The 21699-nt window shown below is 51.1% G+C and overlaps 1 protein-coding gene across 18 annotated transcripts in view; it reads right to left on the bottom strand.

The window, feature by feature from the left end:
* Window positions 1-21699, bottom strand: part of Nfasc (neurofascin) — a 171768-nt gene that overhangs the window by 29875 nt on the left and 120194 nt on the right. For 11 of the 18 annotated variants that reach the window (XM_048430725.3, XM_085688261.2, XM_085688260.2 and 8 more), the window contains 14 exons: window positions 16483-16626; window positions 15704-15815; window positions 15238-15404; window positions 14712-14859; window positions 13552-13676; window positions 12213-12257; window positions 10955-11056; window positions 10508-10705; window positions 9127-9197; window positions 7644-7866; window positions 5436-5551; window positions 3031-3235; window positions 1788-1910; window positions 646-819 (listed from right to left, as the gene is read on the bottom strand). In XM_048430725.3, coding sequence (XP_048286682.3) covers window positions 646-819; window positions 1788-1910; window positions 3031-3235; window positions 5436-5551; window positions 7644-7866; window positions 9127-9197; window positions 10508-10705; window positions 10955-11056; window positions 12213-12257; window positions 13552-13676; window positions 14712-14859; window positions 15238-15404; window positions 15704-15815; window positions 16483-16626 — 1953 coding nt within the window. The remainder of the gene's footprint in view (window positions 1-645; window positions 820-1787; window positions 1911-3030; window positions 3236-5435; window positions 5552-7643; window positions 7867-9126; window positions 9198-10507; window positions 10706-10954; window positions 11057-12212; window positions 12258-13551; window positions 13677-14711; window positions 14860-15237; window positions 15405-15703; window positions 15816-16482; window positions 16627-21699) is intronic. The other 7 variants (XM_085688257.2, XM_085688266.2, XM_085688267.2 and 4 more) reach the window with 3 other exon arrangements.

Here is a 21699-nt window from a genome sequence, read left to right as displayed (position 1 = left end):
GTGCCCTCTAGTGTATGATTAAGTCAGGTGCCGCTCTGGAGAGGGATCTTAGCGGCGGGGACTTGCCTTGACTTAGGGTATCAGTTCACTTACTCTTTGTGAAGCTGGCTTGGCAAAGGGTTGTACCAGCTTCTACTTCTCTGCAGCCAGACACCTCACCTTATTCAGGCTGCAAGGGGAGAGCATATTTCCCGATCTACTCTTAATCTTGTGAAGCAACTTTGATCACTCCCCTTCGTCCTGTCTCCTTGGCCCTTTATGCCCTTGGCAAAAGGACGCTCAATTACATTCTTGCCTCCCTCAGTGGATGAGCTGTTTGCCTCTTCGGAGTTTATTAGAACAGTTATTTCTCATGTTTCCCCAGACCTTTTCCTATGTCCTTCCCTACGAGGACAGACGGTTGACGCTAAGTAGCTGAGCAAGTCATGGCAGAGTGGAGGGCAAGATCTGCCTGCATGTCTAAGAGTGATGACTCTTCCAGATACAGTACTGATACCCATCTCTCAGCAGCCAAGACAGGCCACCTCCTGCGGTGGGCGGGGCTGAGGGTTTGTGGCCTCACTTCCTCTCCATCCTGGAAGGTCAAACCCAGCTTCTGATGTTTCTGAGGGCCTTTCCCCTCAAGGGCGGTCACCACGGACCTACCTTCATTCGGAGGTGCCGGGGTCTCCTCTGTGGCAGCTTCTCCAGAGCCCACCTGCGTCCTGGCACTGAGGGAGAAGCGGTAGCGAGACACAGGGTCTGCCCTCTGCACCGAGAACTTAGTCTGGTTGGGAGAGAAGTTTTCCACCAGCTGCTTTCCCAGTTTGGTTCCGTTAACTGGAGAGAGAGGCAAGTGGAAGGTTTAGTAGCTGCATGGGTTTTAGAAGTGGTGGATTGAGAAGTTTCTGGAGTTTCTGTCAGGGGACTGGGCACAGGCTCCCTCCCCATGGAAGCACTGAGGCACTTCCATTGTCCCAGAGTCCCTGTCTCTAGCTTCCTGAAAGTCACGTGGTCAATTCTGAAAGACCCAGTTACACTTCCCAAGCCCTCTGACAAGGTCAAATCTCTGGAATTCTTCTGTTCAAACAGGACTGGGAAAAGTTCCCAGGGCTTTTGAATGCTATTGCCTTATTTGTAAAAGGCCACCGTCTTCAAAAGGGTCAGGTCCAGAGATCAATTCAGAACAGCAGGGAAGGCCCAGGAAGGTTGTTAAAGTGTCAACAACAAGTCACCTGGCCCTTTGAGCTTCCCAGTGAGGGGCAGCACTGCCCACAGCTAACGGTCTTGAAGTGTGAGGACATTCCTGTTCCACCTGGAGATCCTGAGCTCTCGTGGTAAGGACTTCCTGACCCAGGCCCCCAGTTCAAATCATCCCACAGTAGTCTGACAGACTACCTTACCAAAGGAAGCCTGCTTACAGTGTCTCTGAGCATCCTTGGATGCCTGTGCATACACTGTCTGCCCTTAAGATGAAAATGCCAGTGGGGGAGGGACTCTCTTCCTTAGACTTGTCGATGCTGGAGACTACAAGCTCTCTGAGGGTTGGGATGGTCTCTCTCAATGGACCAGAGGATGCTTTATCTCCCTCCTGCAGAAGGAGCTGTGTAAGAAGAGCAGGGATTGAGTCTTGCCTGCCCTCTTTAATGACCGGGAACTTTTCCTTGGTACTCTCACCCCTATGCCTTCTGCACCCATCCAATGGATGGAGGCTTCCAATCTCCATCCCACAAGAAAATGGTGAGAAAGGGTTTGCCATTACATCTGATTGAGAAGAAAAAAAAAAAAAGCAAAAAGGCAGAACATACAGGCCACGTATTTGAGAGTGTATCCAATCAGGATTCCGTTGGGGTGCTCCGGGTGATCCCACTCCAGGTTGATGGTCTCCAGGTTGGGCTGCCGGACTCTGAAACGCCTTGGGGCACTGGGTACTTGGGTAAGGAGGAGGGAGCCAGGAGATGAGGGCAGGGAGGATGAGGAGAACACAGAAAACAAAACACAGGCATGAAGGCATGACCTCAGGTATCCCTGTGGGGGACCACTGCTGAACCAGGCCCTAGAACCTTGAGGGCAGAGCCTGCTGCCTGCCTGGCAGGTATTTTCACCTGGTATGAAGCCAAGGGGGCTCAGATACTGCTGATGAGGTGGGGGAAAGACGTCAAATGGGTTTTCCTTTAGCAACTACCCTGGACTTAGCACACTCTAGGCTGCTTCAACCCTGCAAATATAACTCCAAATCATAGAGCCGCTCCCAGGCAGGGAACCAACCATAACTGTCTTGTGGCAAGGGTGCAGTTCTCAATCCCCAGCCAAGGGCTCTCACCACTGGGTGCAGCAGCAGGCTCCAGCTTCTGAGCTGGGAATATGGGTTCTCTGGGGGAGGAGAGAGAGACTCAGGATGGAGCACCCAGAAAAGGGTGGGAGTGATAGGGAGAGGTTGATGACAGGAACCAAACTGAGGAAGGAGAGACAGGGATAAAGAAAACAAGAGGGAAGAACAAAGGAGAAGAGAAAGAGAAGAGAAGAAGAAAAATGGAAACAGTTAAGGAGGGAGGGAGGCGAAACAGAAGGCAAAGCTCACGCTAAGTGGATAAAAGAGCCTTTGGGGAACCAAGATGTGACTAGAACTTTGTAGATGTCTGGGCCACAGGGCTAGCTCAAACCATAAACCCACAGAAGGGTGGGTGACACTTGGCAGTACTTCGGACACACAGGCCAACTTCCCGAGAGTGTTTCTTGATGCTGAGGGGAGGCTTGTACAAGTCTTGGGTGCTGGTACACAGGACATCAAGGTGGCCAGGTGCACGTGTGACCTTCGCCTCAGAGAAGGTGCTGGGGTCAGTCTGAGCAGCCTGTGTCTGGAACGCATTGGCACACCACACGGATCTCTTGAGACACAAGTTTCAGTAAGGATGGGCCACCTTGGTGATGGTCATCAGCTTGCTGAGGTCACCCAGGCTGTTGTGCCAAACCACGCTGGTGCTGCTCTAGGCTCACCGGTGACACTACCCTCATCCTACCCCACCTTGAGGAGCTGCAGGTCCAACCTACCTCCTTCTGGGGTGGTGAATTCCTTGGTCTCACTGCGAGGCCCATCACCTCTCCCGTTGACCACAACCATCTCCAGCTTGTAGTTACTGTAGGGGAAGAGGCGAGCCACCACGCCCCGGGGGCGGTCACCAGGGAAGCTGGCCTGCTGTCTCTTCTGAGACACCCACAGGTTCTTCAGCAAGCTGCTTTCCCTCCAGTAGTAAGCCTTTGAGACAGAGGCAGGCTGGTGAGGAGCCAGGCAGCAAGGCCAGGTTAGTGGTTAGTGGTGGTAGTGACTGGTCCTCCCTTTGCTTACTACAGTCTCCCAGTCTCAAAAGATCTCATCCGCCCCATACAGGCTGAGGCAGGGGGAGAGCCTTACAGTCCTCATTCATTAGCCACTCATGAAGAGAATGATGCTGAACCTGAAACAGGAGTGTGGTTTCACTCATTTTTGGAGCCATGCCACCTCTTTGGAGACTATGTCCCAGCTGGGTAACACGCTGCATGCCACCTCTTTGGAGACTATGTCCCAGTCGGGTAACGCACTGCACGGGGAGAGTCCATGCCAGAACCACAAATGTGAATCAGGGATCCTGGCGCAGAAAACTCAAAGGCCACCTCAGTTTCAGTTGGATTAGTAAAGTGTAGTGAGGCTGCAGGTGGGCATGCAAGAAGCAGGCTGTTCCGAACAGTCGGAGTACGGGCAGCAGTTGGTTTAATTCTCCGAAGCCAAATGATTTATATACGGTTGAAGATCTTTAGAGACGGCAGATACATGTCCAAGTTAAGTTGGGGCACAGGGCTGTGCAGCAGAGCTTGGATGGGAAGGGTGGCCTTGGAGGGTGGCAGAGGCGAAGGGTATAATGAAGGTCTTATTAGCAGTGGGTGAGAAACCACAGGACAATTTGCCCCAGCAGCGTCACCAGCAGAGTGGCGAGGAAGTCCAGACTTGCGGAACTTTGGTAAGTACTTCAGTAAGAAAACTTTCCAGGTTGGTAGGTTAAAGGTTAAAAGTTAACTGTTGGGGAGGAGCTAGGTCAGGGGCACTTGGCCTTCTTTTCTTTAGTTCGCTGCCAAGTTCCTTTCCCAATAAGGGATTGACCCCTTCTGTCTGTCCCCAGCTGTCCATCAGCCAACTCTTGATGACCTCAGAAGTCACAGACCCAGTGGGAACCCATGGCTATATCGTCCTCACTGCCAGCCAGCTGAAACGCAGCTACCCTCCTGAGGGAAAATCCTACCATTGCTCCCTCAACCTCAGCCCAGCCCTCTGAGGACACACGACTCGACAGAAACTGCTCCTAGGCCGAAAACACAAGAGGCCAGGGCCTTCGGAATCTGTGTCGGGTAGCAGAGTTGGTTGCGGCCGAAGGGAGACAGCTTATAGCCCTTCAGTGGCTTTGCCTGTTAGTGTGGTTTTCTGGAACCAGGTCGGGGAAGCAAACAGCTCAGCAGGGGTCTCTGAGGGAAAGGTTGTAGCTCAGAGGTACTTCAGTGAGGCACACGAAGATACACATGTTTGTCCAAACATGCACACCAAACACATGTGTTCTACAGTACCAGCTCAAACCCAGCACCCTCCTAAGGAGGTCCAGCTGGACGGGACCTTCAGTGCACCACGTGTGTTCATGCAGTCACGAGCTGTGTGATGCTCTGCCAGCAAGGGACCGTGAATAAGATTCTTTCACCCAGTGATGGTGCTGTAGCCATCATGATGTCTGTCATATTACCCTATATGTGTAGTGATGTTGCATAAACAGGTCTACTGGGCTGCCAATCACAAAATCAAAGCAATATGATTGGACTGCTCAGTAAGGAACATCACTAGGTTACTGCTTTACACATTTGTAACAAATATTCTCTACCCTTCGCGTTTACTGGATACTCTCATTCTGCCAGTGTAATGCCGGGAATCGAACCCAGGTTCATGAATATTAGGCGGGTACCCTACCACTGAGCTATGCCCCTAGGCCCTACTTTAGACTTTATCTTATTTTAAAAATGCAGCCCACTGTAAAAGCGGTTTTCAGTGTCACATTGGCAAAGGCCTCACACAGCTTAAGCTCTCTGTGTGTGTTGACTGCAGTAAGCAGCCATGCGGAGGCCCTGGCTTGTATCACCTAGGTTTGTTTCGGTACACACCACGATGCTGGCACAATGACAAAACTGCCTAATGATGCGTTTCTCAGAATACGCCCCTGTTGCTAGGTGAAACATGAACATATGAAAAATATACATAATTATATGTATGCATGCATATGCGCCCCACTGGGTAATTTTGAACTCCAGAAAGCATCTTGAATCAACTTTAGACCCATGAGCATTCCTAGGGTCCCTCCCAGATCCCCTACACACGCGGCTGCTGCCCCGTGCCCTGGTTAGCGAGCAGGTGGTTAGGTGGGGCTGGGGGCTGGCCTCCTCACTCGGTATTCTCTGAGCTGGCCTTGGACCGTGTCAGAGTAGACCCGGTTCCACTGAAGGCTGATGGCTGTGCTGTTCATGACTCGGATTTTAACTTCAGTGGGTGCGGCTCTGGGATCTGCAATACGTAGGGACAGAGAGCTGGTTATACAGGTGAGCCTGGTGCGTGGATTCTCGCATTCCCTCTGATGTATTCTGATCACCTATTCCTCTACTTTACTGTATACGGGCCACTCCAGACAACAGGGAAGTCTCGGGACAAAAGGGTGACAATCCAGGCGACCAGAACGAGCATTTGTGGCACTCAGGTGCTGGGATCATCTACCTTCCTTTTCATTCTTTAGCTGTTCCCACTGCTCTCTCAGCAGCCAAGTACCCTTTCCTCAGGCCTCTTGAGGAGCTTGGCCAATGGGAGGTGCCAACATGAGGGGCCAAGGTAAGAGTAAAGTGGGCATGGACATTGCCTCCCCTGGCTTCCTCTACAGGGCTGCAGCCTGACACTGCTGTGCCCCTCTGCCCACAGCCACAGCTCCTAGGGCGATGCCCACAGCGGTGGTGATTCACGTGTTCTCCTGCCCCTTTGAGGTTCAAAGGGAAATCACAGGTTCCGGGTACCCTCAAGAGGCCCAGAGACCTTAGTGTTTTCCTCCAATACTCTTCATATATTTTCAATAATCAATTCCACATGTACCAACAGAAACACTATCTGCAGACAGGAGGTGCCCCAGTTTTGTTCAGAAAAGAAGTGTGGCTCTGTACCCCTGCTCTGCAACCAAAACAAAGCCGCCGCAATGATGCACAGGCCCTAGGGTGGACAGATACAGTGGAAACTTTGGGGTCATCCAGAAAGCGTGAAATCACACTTACTGACTGGCACCCCCACCAGACTCCCATAAGGAAGCATCTTCCATAGAGGTGGAGCTGGGATAGACCCCCGCACGATAGAGGTGGGGTTGGGATAGACCCCCCCACCATAGAGGTGGGGCTGGGATAGACCCCCCGACCATAGAGGTGGGGCTGGGATAGACCCCCCGACCATAGAGGTGGGGCTGGGATAGACCCCCCGACCATAGAGGTGGGGCTGGGATAGACCCCCCACCATAGGAGTGGGGCTGGGATAGACTCCCCCACCATAGAGGTGGGGCTGGGATAGACCCCTCTGCTCATTCCCAGCAGGCTCCTGGGCCTTGGTCCTCACTGCATTCCACTTCACCATCTTGGGACCAGTGACCACACGTGGAGCCCAGTCTTGCCTCCTGCGTTCACACCTACTAAGATCTGCCCTGTCCCTTCCCTCTGCTCACCCCACCACCGCCTTCATCTCTTCTTTTTTTTAAAAGATCTATTTATTTATTTATTTATTTATTTATTTATTTATTTATTTATTTATTTATACAACATTCCTTCCATGTATGCCTGCAGGCCAGAAGAGGGCACCAGATCTCATTATAGATGGCTGTGAGCCACCATGTGGTTGCTGGGAATTGAACTCAGGACCTCTGGAGTATCAGTCAGTGCTCTTAACCTCGGAGCCACCTCTCCAGCCCCCTTCATCTCTTCTTGGATCAGACACAGACCCAACTGTTGAATCTCTATTTTGCTCAGGAGCTGTGGGGCTGACGATGCACTAGGCACAGAGGCCTTGCATACATTCTCACATACAGGTCTAGAATGTTGGTTTGCTCAAACTCAGCTCCCTAAGAAAATCCAATTGCATGTTCAATTCCAAGGACTGGAATGTTGGGATATGAGGTGGGTCGGGAAGACTCTGGCTGGTGCTCTATAGACTTCACTGCCTACGGCTCCCCTGATGTGGGAGCCTAGTCTATGCCCATCTTCCTTGGAGCATCTAAACAGCTCTTTTGAACAGTGGTCCTGATGCCTTCCTTGGTGCCAGCAAGGCTTAGCACCTGTCTGGGGATCTGGGAACCTGGGGACCTGGATTCTATTTTCAAGTGTGACCATTTGTTTGAAATCCTAGACTCTCAGTGTTTACAGCTGTAAAGCTTCCGTTCTGGGCTAAGTGGGGATGTGCTCAAAGACAGTTCTCTCCCTGATGTTACCAGTGATACATGGTCTAGATAGTAACGTAACCCCGTCTCCACGACTGCCCTCCCATGACATATCCTGAGTTTCTCAACCCATGAGAGTGGCCACGTATAGTTGTCAGTGAGGGTCCTGTTGTGGGAGGGAAGTGGGCAGATACTCACAATCTTCTCCTGAGTACCCGATGACGGTGTCAGGCTCGGGACCCTTCCCAAAGTCATTTTCAGCCTGGACTCGGATCTCATAGGGCACGTAGACAGGGGTCTGCCCCACCACGTAGCGAGAGCCCCACACCGTGACATTGTTCCATGTTTCTCGGGTCTCTCTCCGTCGCCACTTGACAATGTAGCGCAGGTTGGGGCCAAAGGCAGAGGTAGCATTCATGGGCTGTGCAGGGTGAGACAGATAGGCCGACAGGGTAGACGGGGTATTGGTAAAGCCACCCACAGCTTGCCCTCTCCCTCTCCATCTGGACCAAACTCTCTATTCTGCTTCCCTGCTACCGGCCAGTTCCATTCCAATATAGACTATGGTATCCTGCATCTGCTGAGCCCCCAGAGAGCCTAACATCCCGGGAACTGCGGAGCACCCAGATTTTCTATGACAATAGGTTCACCAGAGACTTAATCACTTTGACTGCAAGCACCACCCACACTGCAGGTGCACAGGGAACAAATGCTTTACTTAGGGCAAACTTCCTCCTACGACAGAAGGAGCAGGGAGCCAAAGGCTGACAGTCGTGATCTCCAGAGTCAGAGAGAGGACCCCAGCTAATCAAGCTGCTCCCCTGCTAATGAGCTCAAAATTCCAGGACTGACTTCAGTTCTATCAAATCCGCAAGTCAGTCTTGCTCGTCTTCATGTATGAGAGCTTGTTAAAGGCGATGGGAACCCATTCACCCGAAGGACCTGGCTCAGGAACCAGGCTCCCAGAGTTGGCCACACAGCGCCATAGACCAGCTGTCCAGATTTAGAGTTCAGTCCAAAGCTGTTGGCCTAGGATGCTGGAGGGCCAGGCTTCAGAGAGACAGGGCTGACGGGGACTCTGAGGAGCACCGCGTCTCTGTCACCACTTCAGTGACCTCGTTTTCAGCTTTTAGGGGGGGGGGGTTAGAAAAAGTCAGTTTCTAAGCATATATCCCAGTTATAGTTTGCAAAGTGTAGTCAGGGAGCCAGGGTGAAGAGGGGAACTGACAGTCCCAGACCAAAGGAAGCCTCTCAGCTCATCTAGCCCAGGCAGCAGAAAGACCTGCACTTCGTAATGGTCCAGCGCCTCCGACAGCCACTGCACAGAGTCAGTACACGCTACGCTCAGTATCAATGTTCTGCACGTCTCTCTTTCCTGAAGCCTGAGTCCCTCCTTCAACATCAGACCATCTATTCTGGTGGCTTTCTCGATGAATTTTGCTAGACTGGCAGTCTGTGGAATTGGATGACCTCTGCTCCCAAGTCTGTTCTGAACTCCTGCTCCCAGGACGTTGTCCTGTTTGGTTTCTGAATGCCCAGTTCTGAGACTAGCTTGTTTCTCAGAGGCCAGTGGTCCCAATCAGTTAGATAGTCTGTAACATACCATGACCCCAGAGGGTAAGGAATGGGGGTTCCTGGGTGCCTGCTGCTAGGAGAGTGTGGGGTAGGGAGGTCCTCTTACCGTCCACGTGATCTCCATATTATTCTTTCTTGTCCCTTCTCCCTTCACATCGCTGGGATTGGACTCAGGAGCTGGAACCCAAACAGATAAAGGTGAAGTCAAACCGGAACCTGACAAGGGCACCCCTGATCGTTTACCGCCCACCTAACTGCCCCCTTGTGTACTCTGGCTCTTCCCTGTTCCCAACTCTCTCTCTCTCTCTCTCTCTCTCCCTCCCATGCATGACACATCATCCTAGCTAAGATTTAAACCCCCAAAGTAGACCTAGTTTCTTTAATCTTTTACCAGTTAGCTCCTATCATAAACCTTTCCACACTGCACGTGGCCATTGTGCTAACTCCTTGTGCTGTTCCCATAACAGACCAGCCGCTAGGATGCTTTGTGACATGCTGGCTTATCCTGGCATTTAATATTTTGGGGCAAGCATTTCTGCCTCCATGAGCTGGTGTGATCTCATAAACTTAAACATGATTAGGAAGAGAAATCCGACATAACACCAGATTATCTATCTTTATGTGCGCCTCTGCCACCGCTCTGCCCCGTCAAGCAGATAATAAAGAATCATTAACAGTAATAAAAATGCCAGTTAAGATTAATTATGTGCTTATTACATGACAGGCACCACAGTAAGTGCATGGCATGCGTTTTCTCTTTTCTTTCATGGGCATTGGTGTGGGCACATGTGCGGAGGCCGGGGGTCAATACTAGGTGTGGTCCTCAATCACTCTCCACTTTAGCTTTTGAGGCAGGGTCTCTCACTGCACCTGGAGATCAGTGATTCAGCCCCAGTGGCTGGCCAGCAAGCCCCAGGCATCCTTCTGTCCCAACTCCCCCAGTGCTGGCATTACAGACAAGTGCCACTGTGCCCATCTTTTCCATAGGTTCTGGGGATTGGATTTAGGTCTTCATGCTTCATGGCAAGCAGCTTACAAACTGAACTGTCTTCCTGGCCTCCAGGAAGACAAATTTTCTTCTTAAAATCTTTATCTATCTATCTATCTATCTATCTATCTATCTATCTATCTATCTATCTATCTATCTATCCATCCATCCATCCATCTATCTCTCTATCTATCTGGTGGTGTATGTGTGAGTTCACATGTACCATAGTGCATGTGTGAAGGCCAGAGGAGAACTTTTGGGAGTCAGTCATCTCCACCCACCCTTTAGTAGCAGGGATCAAACTCAGGTCACCAGACTTAGCAGCCAGTGCCACTCCCTAAGTTTTCTCCCTGGCTTTTTCAAGCAGGTGTCCTCACTATCGCCCTGAGAAGTCTGTGTTAGTGTAAGGTGAGGACAGGCAAGTGACCTGCCTAAGTTCCCGTGGCTGGAGCTGGGAGGGGTTTAGTGCACACAGGGCACCAGGAGCTCAAGTACTCACGGGCCCCACTGGTTCTGTAGCGCTCAGACGGAAGGCTGGGGTGGCTGCTCCCCACCTCGTTGACAGCGATGACTCGGAACTGGTAGTTGACATAGGGGGACAGATGGAGGACGGCGGAGTTGACACTGCCCGGGAACCTGGAGTGGTCATGCCAGACCCCCGGTTGAAACTGGTCCTCTTCAAACTGGATGACGTAGTCTGAGTGGACAAGGAGGACAGGGCTGTTCTGGGAGTCACAAAGCCCTGCTTTAGAAGCACATCCTTCTCGGCTTCCGTTTATCTCCACCATCTCCCCAGGATAGACAGTGGCCCGTGAAGAGTCTTCCCAAGATATGGGAAGGAATCAGGGCCTCTGTGCATGTGTCCTGAGGCAGGGGTGGGAGCAGACGTGGAGGGGCCCTAGTCCAAGGCTCTCTCTGGCTTTGCACCACAGGGCCATGGGCTGACCTGTGATGGGGCTGTTGTTGTCATCCCCTGGGATCCAGGTCAGCCTCACACTCCTCTCAGCCAGGTCAGTGAGCTCCAGGTCCCTGGGTCGGTCTGGCCGTCCTGGCAGCAGAGGGAAGAGACGTTACTCTGAGTGTGCTAGCGAGAGTCAGTCCCTCTCCTTGGGGTAGGTGGTGCTCATCCCGGACAGGTCCCTGAGGGAGTTGGGTCTCTACTGCCAGCAGATCAAATCCCAACCTACTCTGGAGCGCCAGTGCAGGGACCACCCCTTCCCTCCAGGAGACAAAGAAGAATCAAGAATCCCACAGACTGCGGAACAAGGAGAGAAGGAGCATCAGGTGGGGCGGCGGGAACAGGGGCCGAGTCTTCCTGTTTCTTCAGCTCCTTTAGAACACACACTTTGGGAAAGGCTGTTGCTCCCATAAGAGAGACTTCAGGGAGGTATGAAGCATCTCATTTCTCAGGATTACTACTTGTTTCTCTGGCTTCCAGGACTCTCAGGACCAGAGCCCAGGAGAGCGCTGCAGTACTGAGCAGGGCAGACAGATGAGGACGGTGGGGAGGGTACAGAGGAAGACCAGGCACATCAGGAGGAGACTTAGTTTGGATTCAGTGAGGGAGTGGAATAGAGGGGGCCCAGAGGCATCCACACAGGATTAAGGAAAGTGCCTTTGGTGTGAGGGTGGTTTCTACTCTCCTGGCTTTGGAATGGAGTCATTCAGCCACAGAATACAGGTAGACAAAGTTCCTCCACATCTTACCTTCCTGAACCAGCTATTATGTTTTGGGTGGTTTGGGAGGACCTAGACAGTGCATCTCTTAAGTTCACATTAGTAGTGTGCGTGTGTGTTTGTTGGGGGATGGAGGACCTAGATGAATAACCATAGGTGTGTGGCGGTCTATAAATTGATGAGCCTGTAGGGGACAATCTGAGGAAGCAGTCTTCCTGATTGGCCATTAGACACTTCTGAGGTGTAGCGAGGGGCAGACAGCAGGAACCTCAAGGGAGGGCTAAGTGGAGCCAGAGGAAAGGAGATAAATTGCAGTCCAGACTTCAGAGTCCAGCCCGCAGAAGGAGCCCAGGGCAGGGTTGTGATATGGTCTAGGGAGGCAGGTGGCTGTGGATTCCTGAGGACCGGGGGTCACGTGGGGCAGGCAGAGTGCTGTCCACCGGTTTGTAATGTGCAGTCGTCTCCTGAGACACATTCCTCCCCAAGTTTCCACCCCTGGGCACCAGAGCTCCATTAGTACAAATTACCTTTGGGCAGGTCAGCAAAACGGTTAGTTGGAGCGGCCTGATCAGCTGCAACAGTAAGACGGGTTATCCAGGTTAGCAGGTTAGCGGGTTAGCGGGTTAAAGGGTTCTAGAAGGGTGGCACTGGATGGTGAGGCTTTCACAGCTGTCCCTGTGCTGGGGACCCCAAGCTCGGCTACACTCCCTTCCGCAGACGGGCCCGCCCCCCAGGTGACTCCTTGGGTTTTTTCATGGCCTAAGAGTGGTGTCTCTGGGGTCTTCCTGTCCAGATATATTGACACGTCTGGGCCGTTCATGGCCAGCGAGCTGTGACCTCCATTGCAGGAGTTCAGAGAGAGAAGATGACAAAGGCGACAGCAGAGGACCTGCTTTACTGGGAAGGCATAGCCGCCTCTCTTCTATTTAGGGTGATTTGGTATTTGCAGTCCAGCCTTGACATCTGGACAAGAAGGGATAGCGTCATTTTGTTCAGGGTGTGGCACAATATGAAAGGCCACTAAAACCCGGGAGCAGCATGGGAGGAGAAGAAAGCTGGAGGAAGTACTGGAAATAGGCGTATGTGCACACACACACACACACACACACACAATACCACATATACACCACACACATATACCACACACTCACATATGCACACCACACATATACATGCATACACATACCACATACCATATACATGCTAACACACACACACATACCACATACATGCTATACACATATACCACACCACACACACATCACACACACCACACACCACATATATAGCATCCCCACACACCACAATACCACATACACACCACATATACACCACATACACACTCCATACACCATACACCCCCCACACACCAAACACATACACAGATTACAAACACCACACATTACATATACAACACACATCACACACAATACCACATACACACCACATCCCTGACACCAAAAACATACATAGACCACAAACATCACATAACACACACACACACACACACACACACACACACACACACACACACACACATCTTGCTCCAGCATTGCTAGGAGTGGTTTTAGTCAATGTGGCGGTGTGGAAGGAGCTATTAAGAAAGCAGAAGAGGCGGAAGTCACTCCACCGCCTTTCAGCTGGGGTTGGGAGGTCAAGAACTTCAGTCAGGCAACAGAACCCCAAATTGTCCTCCTCAGCTGACTGGAGAGTGGCAGCTTCCTAATCCAGAGACCTGAGGAGGTCATGACCCCTGACTGCCGCTTTCTGGGCATTGCCCTGGGGCCCACCCAGCCCTCACAGCCACTCTGGCTGCTGGGAAGCAGGGAGAAGGTGGTTAGTGCTGATGTAGGTGGCAGCCATTACCTAGAACAGTGAGGTAGGCCTTGGCAAGGTCTTGGTCCAGCTCGGTGCTGGCCATGCACGTGTAACTGCCCTGGTCCCGCTCTGCCACACCAAAGATGGTCAGGGAGTCATCTTCCTTCTTCATTCTGCAAGGTGCCAGACTGAGTTAGCAGGAGGGTGGCTCCCGTACGGTGCATATCTGCTACTCTCTTGCCACAAGGGGACAGTGGGAATAAAGATAAAGGAGGTGGGAGGGCCAGGGGAGAGCTACGACTCCTTGGAGGGGTGTGAGGCGCCATCTCAACACTCTGACTGGATGTAGGAGAAGAGAAAGCGGAGGGGATGCTACTCAGCATCCACACTGCACCCATCTCTGAGACTTTCTCAAATTAGGGTACCATCACCTCGACACACCTAAGACAGGCTGGTGTTGTTTCTCTTCCCCTACAGTTTGGGTGTTCTGTCCCTGGGCTCCTCTGACCTGTGTCCACCAGAAGGAGGAGCATCCCAGAGAAATGCAAGATTGTAGTAGAACTGTCAGTACCAATGGGTGCTGGATGCCCGTGCGCTCAGGCAGGGCGCGACCCTGCACGAAGCTGGGTGAGACTGGGAATGGATGATGTCTTACTGCCTAGAAGAGAGACAGCAAAGAGAGTCCCAGGAAGGGGGCTAGGGATCCGTGGCTCTCAATCCTAACTGCCCATTACAAAACACCCAAGGGACCTTCCAATACCATCAGCACCCTTACACAAATAAAGCCCAAACTGGTGTGGGAGAGGTAGGTGGGGCACCAGGAAAGCACCCAGAAGATCTAGGAGCTGAGAACCACTAGGCATTGCATTGGATGTGGTAGCTGGGGTCAGACCTGCCCTCTACTGGGGAAGAAGGGTACTACAAACAGAGCTGAGAGGGTTGGAATGTGGAATGCAGAAGAGAGACATATAGAGGGGGTAGGGAGGAAAATGAGATATAAAAGAAGAGAGGAAGAAAAGTGAGAGAGGGGGTGAAGGAGAGAGTGACAGGTAGAAAAGAAGGAAGAAGAAATGCTCCTGAGACTGTGCCCCAGGAAAGGGCCACCAAGGCCATCATCACTAGTAGCTCCTAGAGGCACGCATAACCCTGAAAGGAAGAGCAAACGTCCTCTTCAATGTGCGTCAGGAATTAAGATGGAGAGCAGACACCTGTTCCCAATGTACAGTGGTTCATCGTCCTTCAGCCAGGAGACCGTGAGCTTCAAGGAGGGGTCATGTTTCACGCGACACTCCAGCTGCACCGTCGTGCCCCTCTTGACCACCTGGTCCTCGGGCATCCTGTAGATCCTGGTGGGGTCTGTGAGGACAATTGGAAAGTTGGCATGGATCCCTCTTCTGCCCACCAGCCCCAATGTGGCCATGTAGTGTGACATGCCTGACCTTAAGGTGTCAAACACAGTACAACCAGCCGGAAGAATGGCGAGGAGGCTCTGTGGGTGGGGTAATTGAAATCCCCAGAGTTCTCGGGCTCAGAAATCCAGCATGTGCGTGGTAGTGAGGGGAAGTGGGTGAGCTTCTAGATCAGGTTGATAAGGGGCCGCAGTGTTCCCACATTTAGGTTAGCAAGAGCCACTGAGAGGACGTGGTGTCCACCAGACCTCAGGCAGGGGCGTCTCTAATTGCACCTATGGATACCTGTGAGCATCGCTTTCTACCTGTGAACCCCTGTGCTTACCTTTGACCTCTAGGCGGACTTGATTTTCAGCTTTGCCCAGGATGTTGGTGGCCACACAGGTGTAGATGCCTTGGTCCTCTTTGCGGATCATCTTGATTTCCAGACTGCCGTTTTCGTAGACGTGGTAGTTACCACCATCCAGGTTGCTTCCTTGCCCATTCTTAAACCTCACAATAGAGCAGCGAACACAGTATACTGAGAAAGGACTGGCCCAAGGGAGCTAGGAAGCAGCAAAGTCCATGGTGGGGTGGGGGGTGGGGGAGCGTGAGGTAGACACACGGAGTCCTGAGTTTTGCAGGCTCTGCCTATAACCACTAGCTGGCTCTGGAGAGACACAGCTCCTCACTGAACCATATGGGAGTTCACCCAGATGGCCAGCTTTGACTGTTTAAGGATCCCTTTAGGGCAGATGGGAGCAAAGCGACAAAGGACTTCTGCCGGGGAGACCTGGTCTTCTGGGACTTACCATCGCAGTGTTGGAATAGGAGACCCGAAGAACGGACAGTCCAACCGTGTCCGATTGTAAAGGATCACCCTGATGAGCTGGTTCCGGGGAGACAGCATCCGAGGAGGCACATCTGAAAGCCCAGAGGGTCAATTTGCCATTATGGGTGCAGCACACAACCCTTCCCCTTCCTGGTGTCGCCACAGTATGCTTTCCAACTTCCAGCGACTTTCCAGACACCTGGATACTCGCCCCCTTTCTTTGGCAAGCCTTGTCTAAGGGAAACTATCCAAACCACAGCCCCTGGGGTTCAGGTGTCCCGGGATCATTACAAATGCTTTGTAGACCACAGTCACTTTACAATGTCAAAGGGTGGGACATCCTTGCTGGAAGGGTTAGGTGAGGAAAGGGTGTATTTATCCATCTGCCTCACATCCAAACTAGCTTTCTGCAAAGGGTTTCTTAAATTATCCCACAGGTTCTGGAGCTGATTCCCTGTAACTCTGAGACACCTTATATCTACCGGTTCCCACGGCCCTCTCCTTGCTCAAGGAGTGCAGCAACCACGCTTGGAAGCACTTCCTACCCAACTTTTCTGATAGAATGGGTCCTGTGGTCACGTGGCTTGGTGGAGTGCAAGTCCTCCATTCTCCCCACAAACCCCACCTCCATGCTCCATGCCTCCCTAAGCCTACCTAACATGCCTGGGCTCCAGAGAAGAAAATGTACCCAGTGGCATCACTACACCCCGGGAAGACCCCACTGCCAGCAGGCAGAGTTGGCTATGAGGGTGTGCTCACCCAACACACTGACGAAGGCATTGGCCAGTAGGTAGCCATGTTCATTGGATGTATTGCACTGGTACACCGCCCTGCTGCTGATTTGAGTGTCCCGGAAGATGATTGTGTCTCCAGCCACCTCACGGTTGGGGTTGGGTGGCGCCGCTGCAGGGAAGGAAAAGAGGTTTTCCGTAAGAAATGGAACCAGGTAGAGTGAGGGGCAAGCAGGGCTCTGGACAGGGTCTCAAACATGCTAAGGGTACTATGGGAGAGGCAGCTGGGTGGACCCAGGTAGACCAAGCTTTCAGATTCAGCACTGCATGACCCTGTGACCTGGGCCCTCTGGGAGTTTGTTTCTCAATCCATCATCTGGCCAGAATCGGAATCTTTGCTTTATCCAAGCAGTAGCTGGGCAGCTATGGCTGAAGACATGAGCTATAGAAAGACTAACTTTGAAAACAGGAATCGAACTACATCAGTCAGCATTATTCGCCGTCTGCTTCAGATCCTGGTCTGTGGGACAAACCAACACCATCTCATGACAATATCCTGAGACTTTCCATATAGGTACAAGGTGAACGGTGGAAGGCCCAGCAGCATCGTTACTGTTTTCACTCGATTTATTTGGTTAGTTAATTTTCCAAGACAGGGTCTCGTTACGTAGCTCTTGCTGTCCTTGAACTTACCATGTGGCCCAGATTGGCCTTAAACACGTGGCAAATCTCCTGCCTTAGCCTCCCAATCCTTGGGATTACAGACATGAGTAAGTCATTATTCCAGACACTCATTCATTATGATTTTACCCAATGTACACTGACAAAAATACAGCAACATCCATGTAGCCCAAACACGCTGTTCTCCCATCCTCTGGGCAGAACCTCACTCACAAAAAGCTGCCCACCAATCAGAGCTTCAAGCCAACTGAAGTAGCCTACAAGAGAGGCCATTCTTGTCTATATTTCTCCTGATATTGCTGGCTTTGGGGAGCTGCAGGCCCTGCTCAGATGTCGTTCTGAGACTTGGGACAAATCAATACATCTGGGAGCATCATTCCCATCTTCCCTCTGAGAATGAAGAATGAGGAGAGACAGTGAAAAGGGGCTATAAAACAAAAATGTTCCAGAAAAGTAAAGAACAGTCACTTCTCTCGTTTGCAGTCACTGGAAATATCTGGACTTGGGAGCCTTGGCCTTGGCTGGCTGAGGCCATGTGTTCACTGGGATTGCTCAGACCTGCAAGGCAAACGGGAGTCAGGCCATACGGCGCCACTCAACAGATAGAGAATCTGGGGACTCAGCAGAAGGTAAATTAAGGCATGCATAGTCAGTGTCCTATCCATCTACCCTGGGACCTACTCAGCAAAAAGGTACCTGGAGCGTGGCACCACCAACCTAAACACCTCCTTAGCCTGGCCAGTTTCCTGAACCCAATTTCCCTGCCAGTCACTTCTCTTAGGCTTCCTGCAGGGGCTGACAGATGACCTCAGCGCCAAGGCTCAGCTGCCAGCCCTGGGCTGCTGCTACAGCACAGTGTTACCAAGTGCACCACCACTGCCTGCTGCCCCCAAAGTCTACAAGGATGGAAGACTGTGGTCAGAGGGCTGTGGCTCTGTCTCTGCTCATGGTGGGATAATGAGTCCCTTTAGACTGCCACAGACTGTTCTAGACCTCTGCAATCCAATGCAGACCACAGCTCCCCACCTCTGGTGGCCTCCTGCAATCCAGAGCCTACTTTCCTCACCTTCTGGGGTTTAAAGAGCACAGACACAGAATACTAGCCAGCTGCCTCCCCTTCACCTGTCTCCAATTACTCGCCTGCTCCTTTCCTTGACTACTTTTAAAATGATTTTTCTACTTAACATATGAAAATTACGGGATGATATTCTCTGTAAACATCATGAACTTGGATTATATTCCCCCAACTACATTCCCACCTCCCCTGTTCCCCTTATTCCCAGCCCCACAACCTCCTTTCTGCTTTCATATCACAGACTTGTGTTTATATTCAACTATGTGAGATTTTTCTCTTTCTCCCCCTCCGATTGCCTTTTCTTATCTCCCCTCCCTTCCTTTTAAATCTCTTTCTCCCTTTTACAGACTTCTACCTATGTTTTTCACATATGCATGTATGTATATTCATATTTAAGCCCAGATTCCACACACGAGAAAACACGGAACACCTGTGTGAGTATGACTTATTTCACTTAGCATGATGCGAACAGCTGGAATAAAACTGCTGGTTTTATTCTTTATGTCAGAATAAGACACCATTGTGTCTCTGTACTGTGTTATTCTCTGTCTGCTCGTCTGTGGATGTGCAAAGGGGCTGCTTCTGTCTCCTGGCTACTGTGAACAGTGTAGCGAAAGCACAGGTCTACAAGTATCTCCGTGGTGTGCTGACTCAGATTTCTTTGAGTACATATGTGATCAGGAATGGTATCGCTTGATTGTACGGTAGTTCTATTTCTAGTTTTGCCAAGGAATTTTATTTTGTGCGTATCTTCTTGGGTGTATACGTGCTACAGCGCAGGTGTAGAGGTCAGAGGGCACCTTCTGGGAGTTGGTTCTCTCCTTCCACCATGTGAGCCTTAGGGTTCATATTCAAGCTCTCGGGCTGGGCAGCAGGTGTCTGAATCTCCTGAGCCACCTCACCAGCCAAGTACAAAATGCTAGAAAGGGATGAAGGCTGCTTTATCTATGATGTGTGTGGAGACAGGTCTGCCACCACACGTGTGATCAGAGGACAACTTTGTGGAGTTGGTTCTCCCCTTCCATTTTTATCTGGGTTCTAGGGATGGAACTCAGGCTTGTGCAACAAGTACCTTCACCTGCTGAGTCACCTCAACAACTCCGTTCTCAGTGTGTGTGTGTGTGTGTGTGTGTGTGTGTGTGTGTGTGTGTAGACAAAGATTCATTATGTAGCCTGAATTGGCTTGGAACTCACTCAGTATCCCAGGCTGCCCTCAAACTCACAGAGATCCTCCTGCCTCTGCCTCCCGAGTGCGTGCACCACCCTCAGCACCTACTTTAGTTTTGTGAGGAACTTCCACAGCTGATTTCACGGCGGCAGCCCCGCTGACAATGCCACCGGCAGTGCATATGCGGGCTCCTCCATCCTCACATTCTAACCCGCACTGTTTGTTCTCTCGTTCCGATTGCTGTTTTAATTTGCCTCTCCCTGATGTCTGGGGTGTTAAATGTGTTTTCCAGGTATTTGTTGGGCATTCATATTTATGTTGAGAACTACCTGTTCAGTTAGTTTGCCTGTTTGTTTATTGGATGGCTTGTTTTCCTGGTGTTAAATCTTGGAGTTCTTCATAGAGTTTAGATATTAATGTTGTTAGATGTACAGTTGGCGGACACTTCCCCCTTTCTGTGGCTGTCTCTCCACTCTGCTGGTCCCCAGCCCCATTCTGCAGGCTGTCTCCCATTCTGCCTGTTCCCCCACCCCATTCCGCCGTTGTGTCTCTACACGGATGGTCCCCCTCCACCCCACTCTGTGGTTGTCTCTCTACTCTGCAGGTCCCCAGCCCCACTCTGCGGCTGTCTCTCCACTTTGCCTGTTCCCCCCATTCCATGGTTATGTCTCCACTCTGCCAGTGCCCCTGATTCTGTGACTCTCTCTCCACTCTGCTGGTCCCCCCCATTCTGCAGACTGTCTCTCCACTCTGCCTGTTCCCCCCATTCTGTGGTTGTCTCTCTATGCTGCAGGGCCCCATCCCCATTCTGCAGGCTGTCTCTCCACTCTGCCTATCCCCCCCTATTCCGTGGTTATGTCTCCACTCTGCTGGTCCCCCCCATTCTGCAGGCTGTCTCTCCACTCTGCCTGTCCCCCCCATTCTGTGGTTGTCTCTCTACTCTGCAGGTCCCCAGCCCCACTCTGCGGCTGTCTCTCCACTCTGCCTGTTCCCCCCATTCCATGGTTATGTCTCCACTCTGCCTGTCCCCCCCTATTCCGTGGTTATGTCTCCACTCTGCTGGTCCCCCCCATTCTGCAGGCTGTCTCTCCACTCTGCCTGTCCCCCCCATTCTGTGGTTGTCTCTCTACTCTGCTGGTTGTCCCAACACTGTACAGAAGCTTTTATCCTACACACATCCAACCCGTCAGTTCCTGGAACAATTTCCTGAGATGCTGAAAACTTTTGCAGAAGGCCCTTGCCTATGGCTACATCTTCAAAAACATGAAACACTGTTTTCCTCTAACAGTTTTAGGCTTTACATGAAGATCTTTGAACTATTTTGCACTGAATTTTGTATAAGAGATGGATCTAGGATCATTCTTTTACACGTGGACACCGAGTGTCTTCAGCACCATTTGTTAAAGAGGCTGTCTTCTTGCCAATGAACGTTTTTGCCACCTTTGTCAAAAATTAGGTGGCTGTGTTTGAGAGCTTATATCAGGGTCATGTATGCTCATCCATTGGTTTATTTATGTTTATTGTTCCAGAACCATGCCGTTTTTTATTACTATAACTCCGTAGTATAGTTTGAGATCAGGTATAGTGATGTCTCTAGCCCCTCCCTCTCCTATTTGGGATCTTTTTCCCCCCACATGATTTTAAAGACCCCCCTCCAATTCTGTCATTAAGATTTAGGTGAGGATTGAGTAGACTTGTAATTGATTTTGGTATTAGTATTCATGGTATTAATTTTGCCAAACCATGAACATGGGAAGTTGAGATGGTTAGTGTTATACACTTGACAGGTTCTAGAATCCATAGGCGACAGTCTTAAGGCATGCCCGTGAGCGAGCATACAGAATAGATGGGTGGAGGTTGGGAAGACCAATCTTAACTGTGAATCCTTCCACAGCTGGGGTTATGGCCTGAACAAAAAGTAGAAAGAGAGCTGACACCATCATTCATCTCTCTGTTGACTGAAACGCAGCTGCCTCCAGCTCAGATGGCCACAAACTCCCAGCTAAGGTGGACTGTTGGAACTGTGAACCTAGCAAATCTCCCTTAGACTGCCTCTGTCTGGTCACTGCAGAGACAAGACAAGGAACTACCCCAAAGATCCTCCCAATTGCTAGGGTCGTCTTTAATGACTTTCTTCAGCGTTCTGAGTTTGGCAGCCCTCACCTTCCTGGTTAGAGTTATCACTGGGGTTTTGTTTTGTTGTTTGTTTGTTTTGGGTTTCGTTTTGTTTTTTTGCTTCTTTTGTTGTTTGTTTTTCTTTGTTCATTGTTTCTTTGTTGTTATTGTTGTTGGTTTTCTTTTCCTTCTCAGCAAGTTTGCTA

This window comes from Myodes glareolus, chromosome 5 (genome assembly GCF_982192425.1).
Source record: "Myodes glareolus chromosome 5, mMyoGla1.1, whole genome shotgun sequence".
Classification (NCBI taxonomy): Eukaryota; Metazoa; Chordata; class Mammalia; order Rodentia; family Cricetidae; genus Myodes; species Myodes glareolus.
This window is presented reverse-complemented; position numbering and strand designations above follow the sequence as displayed.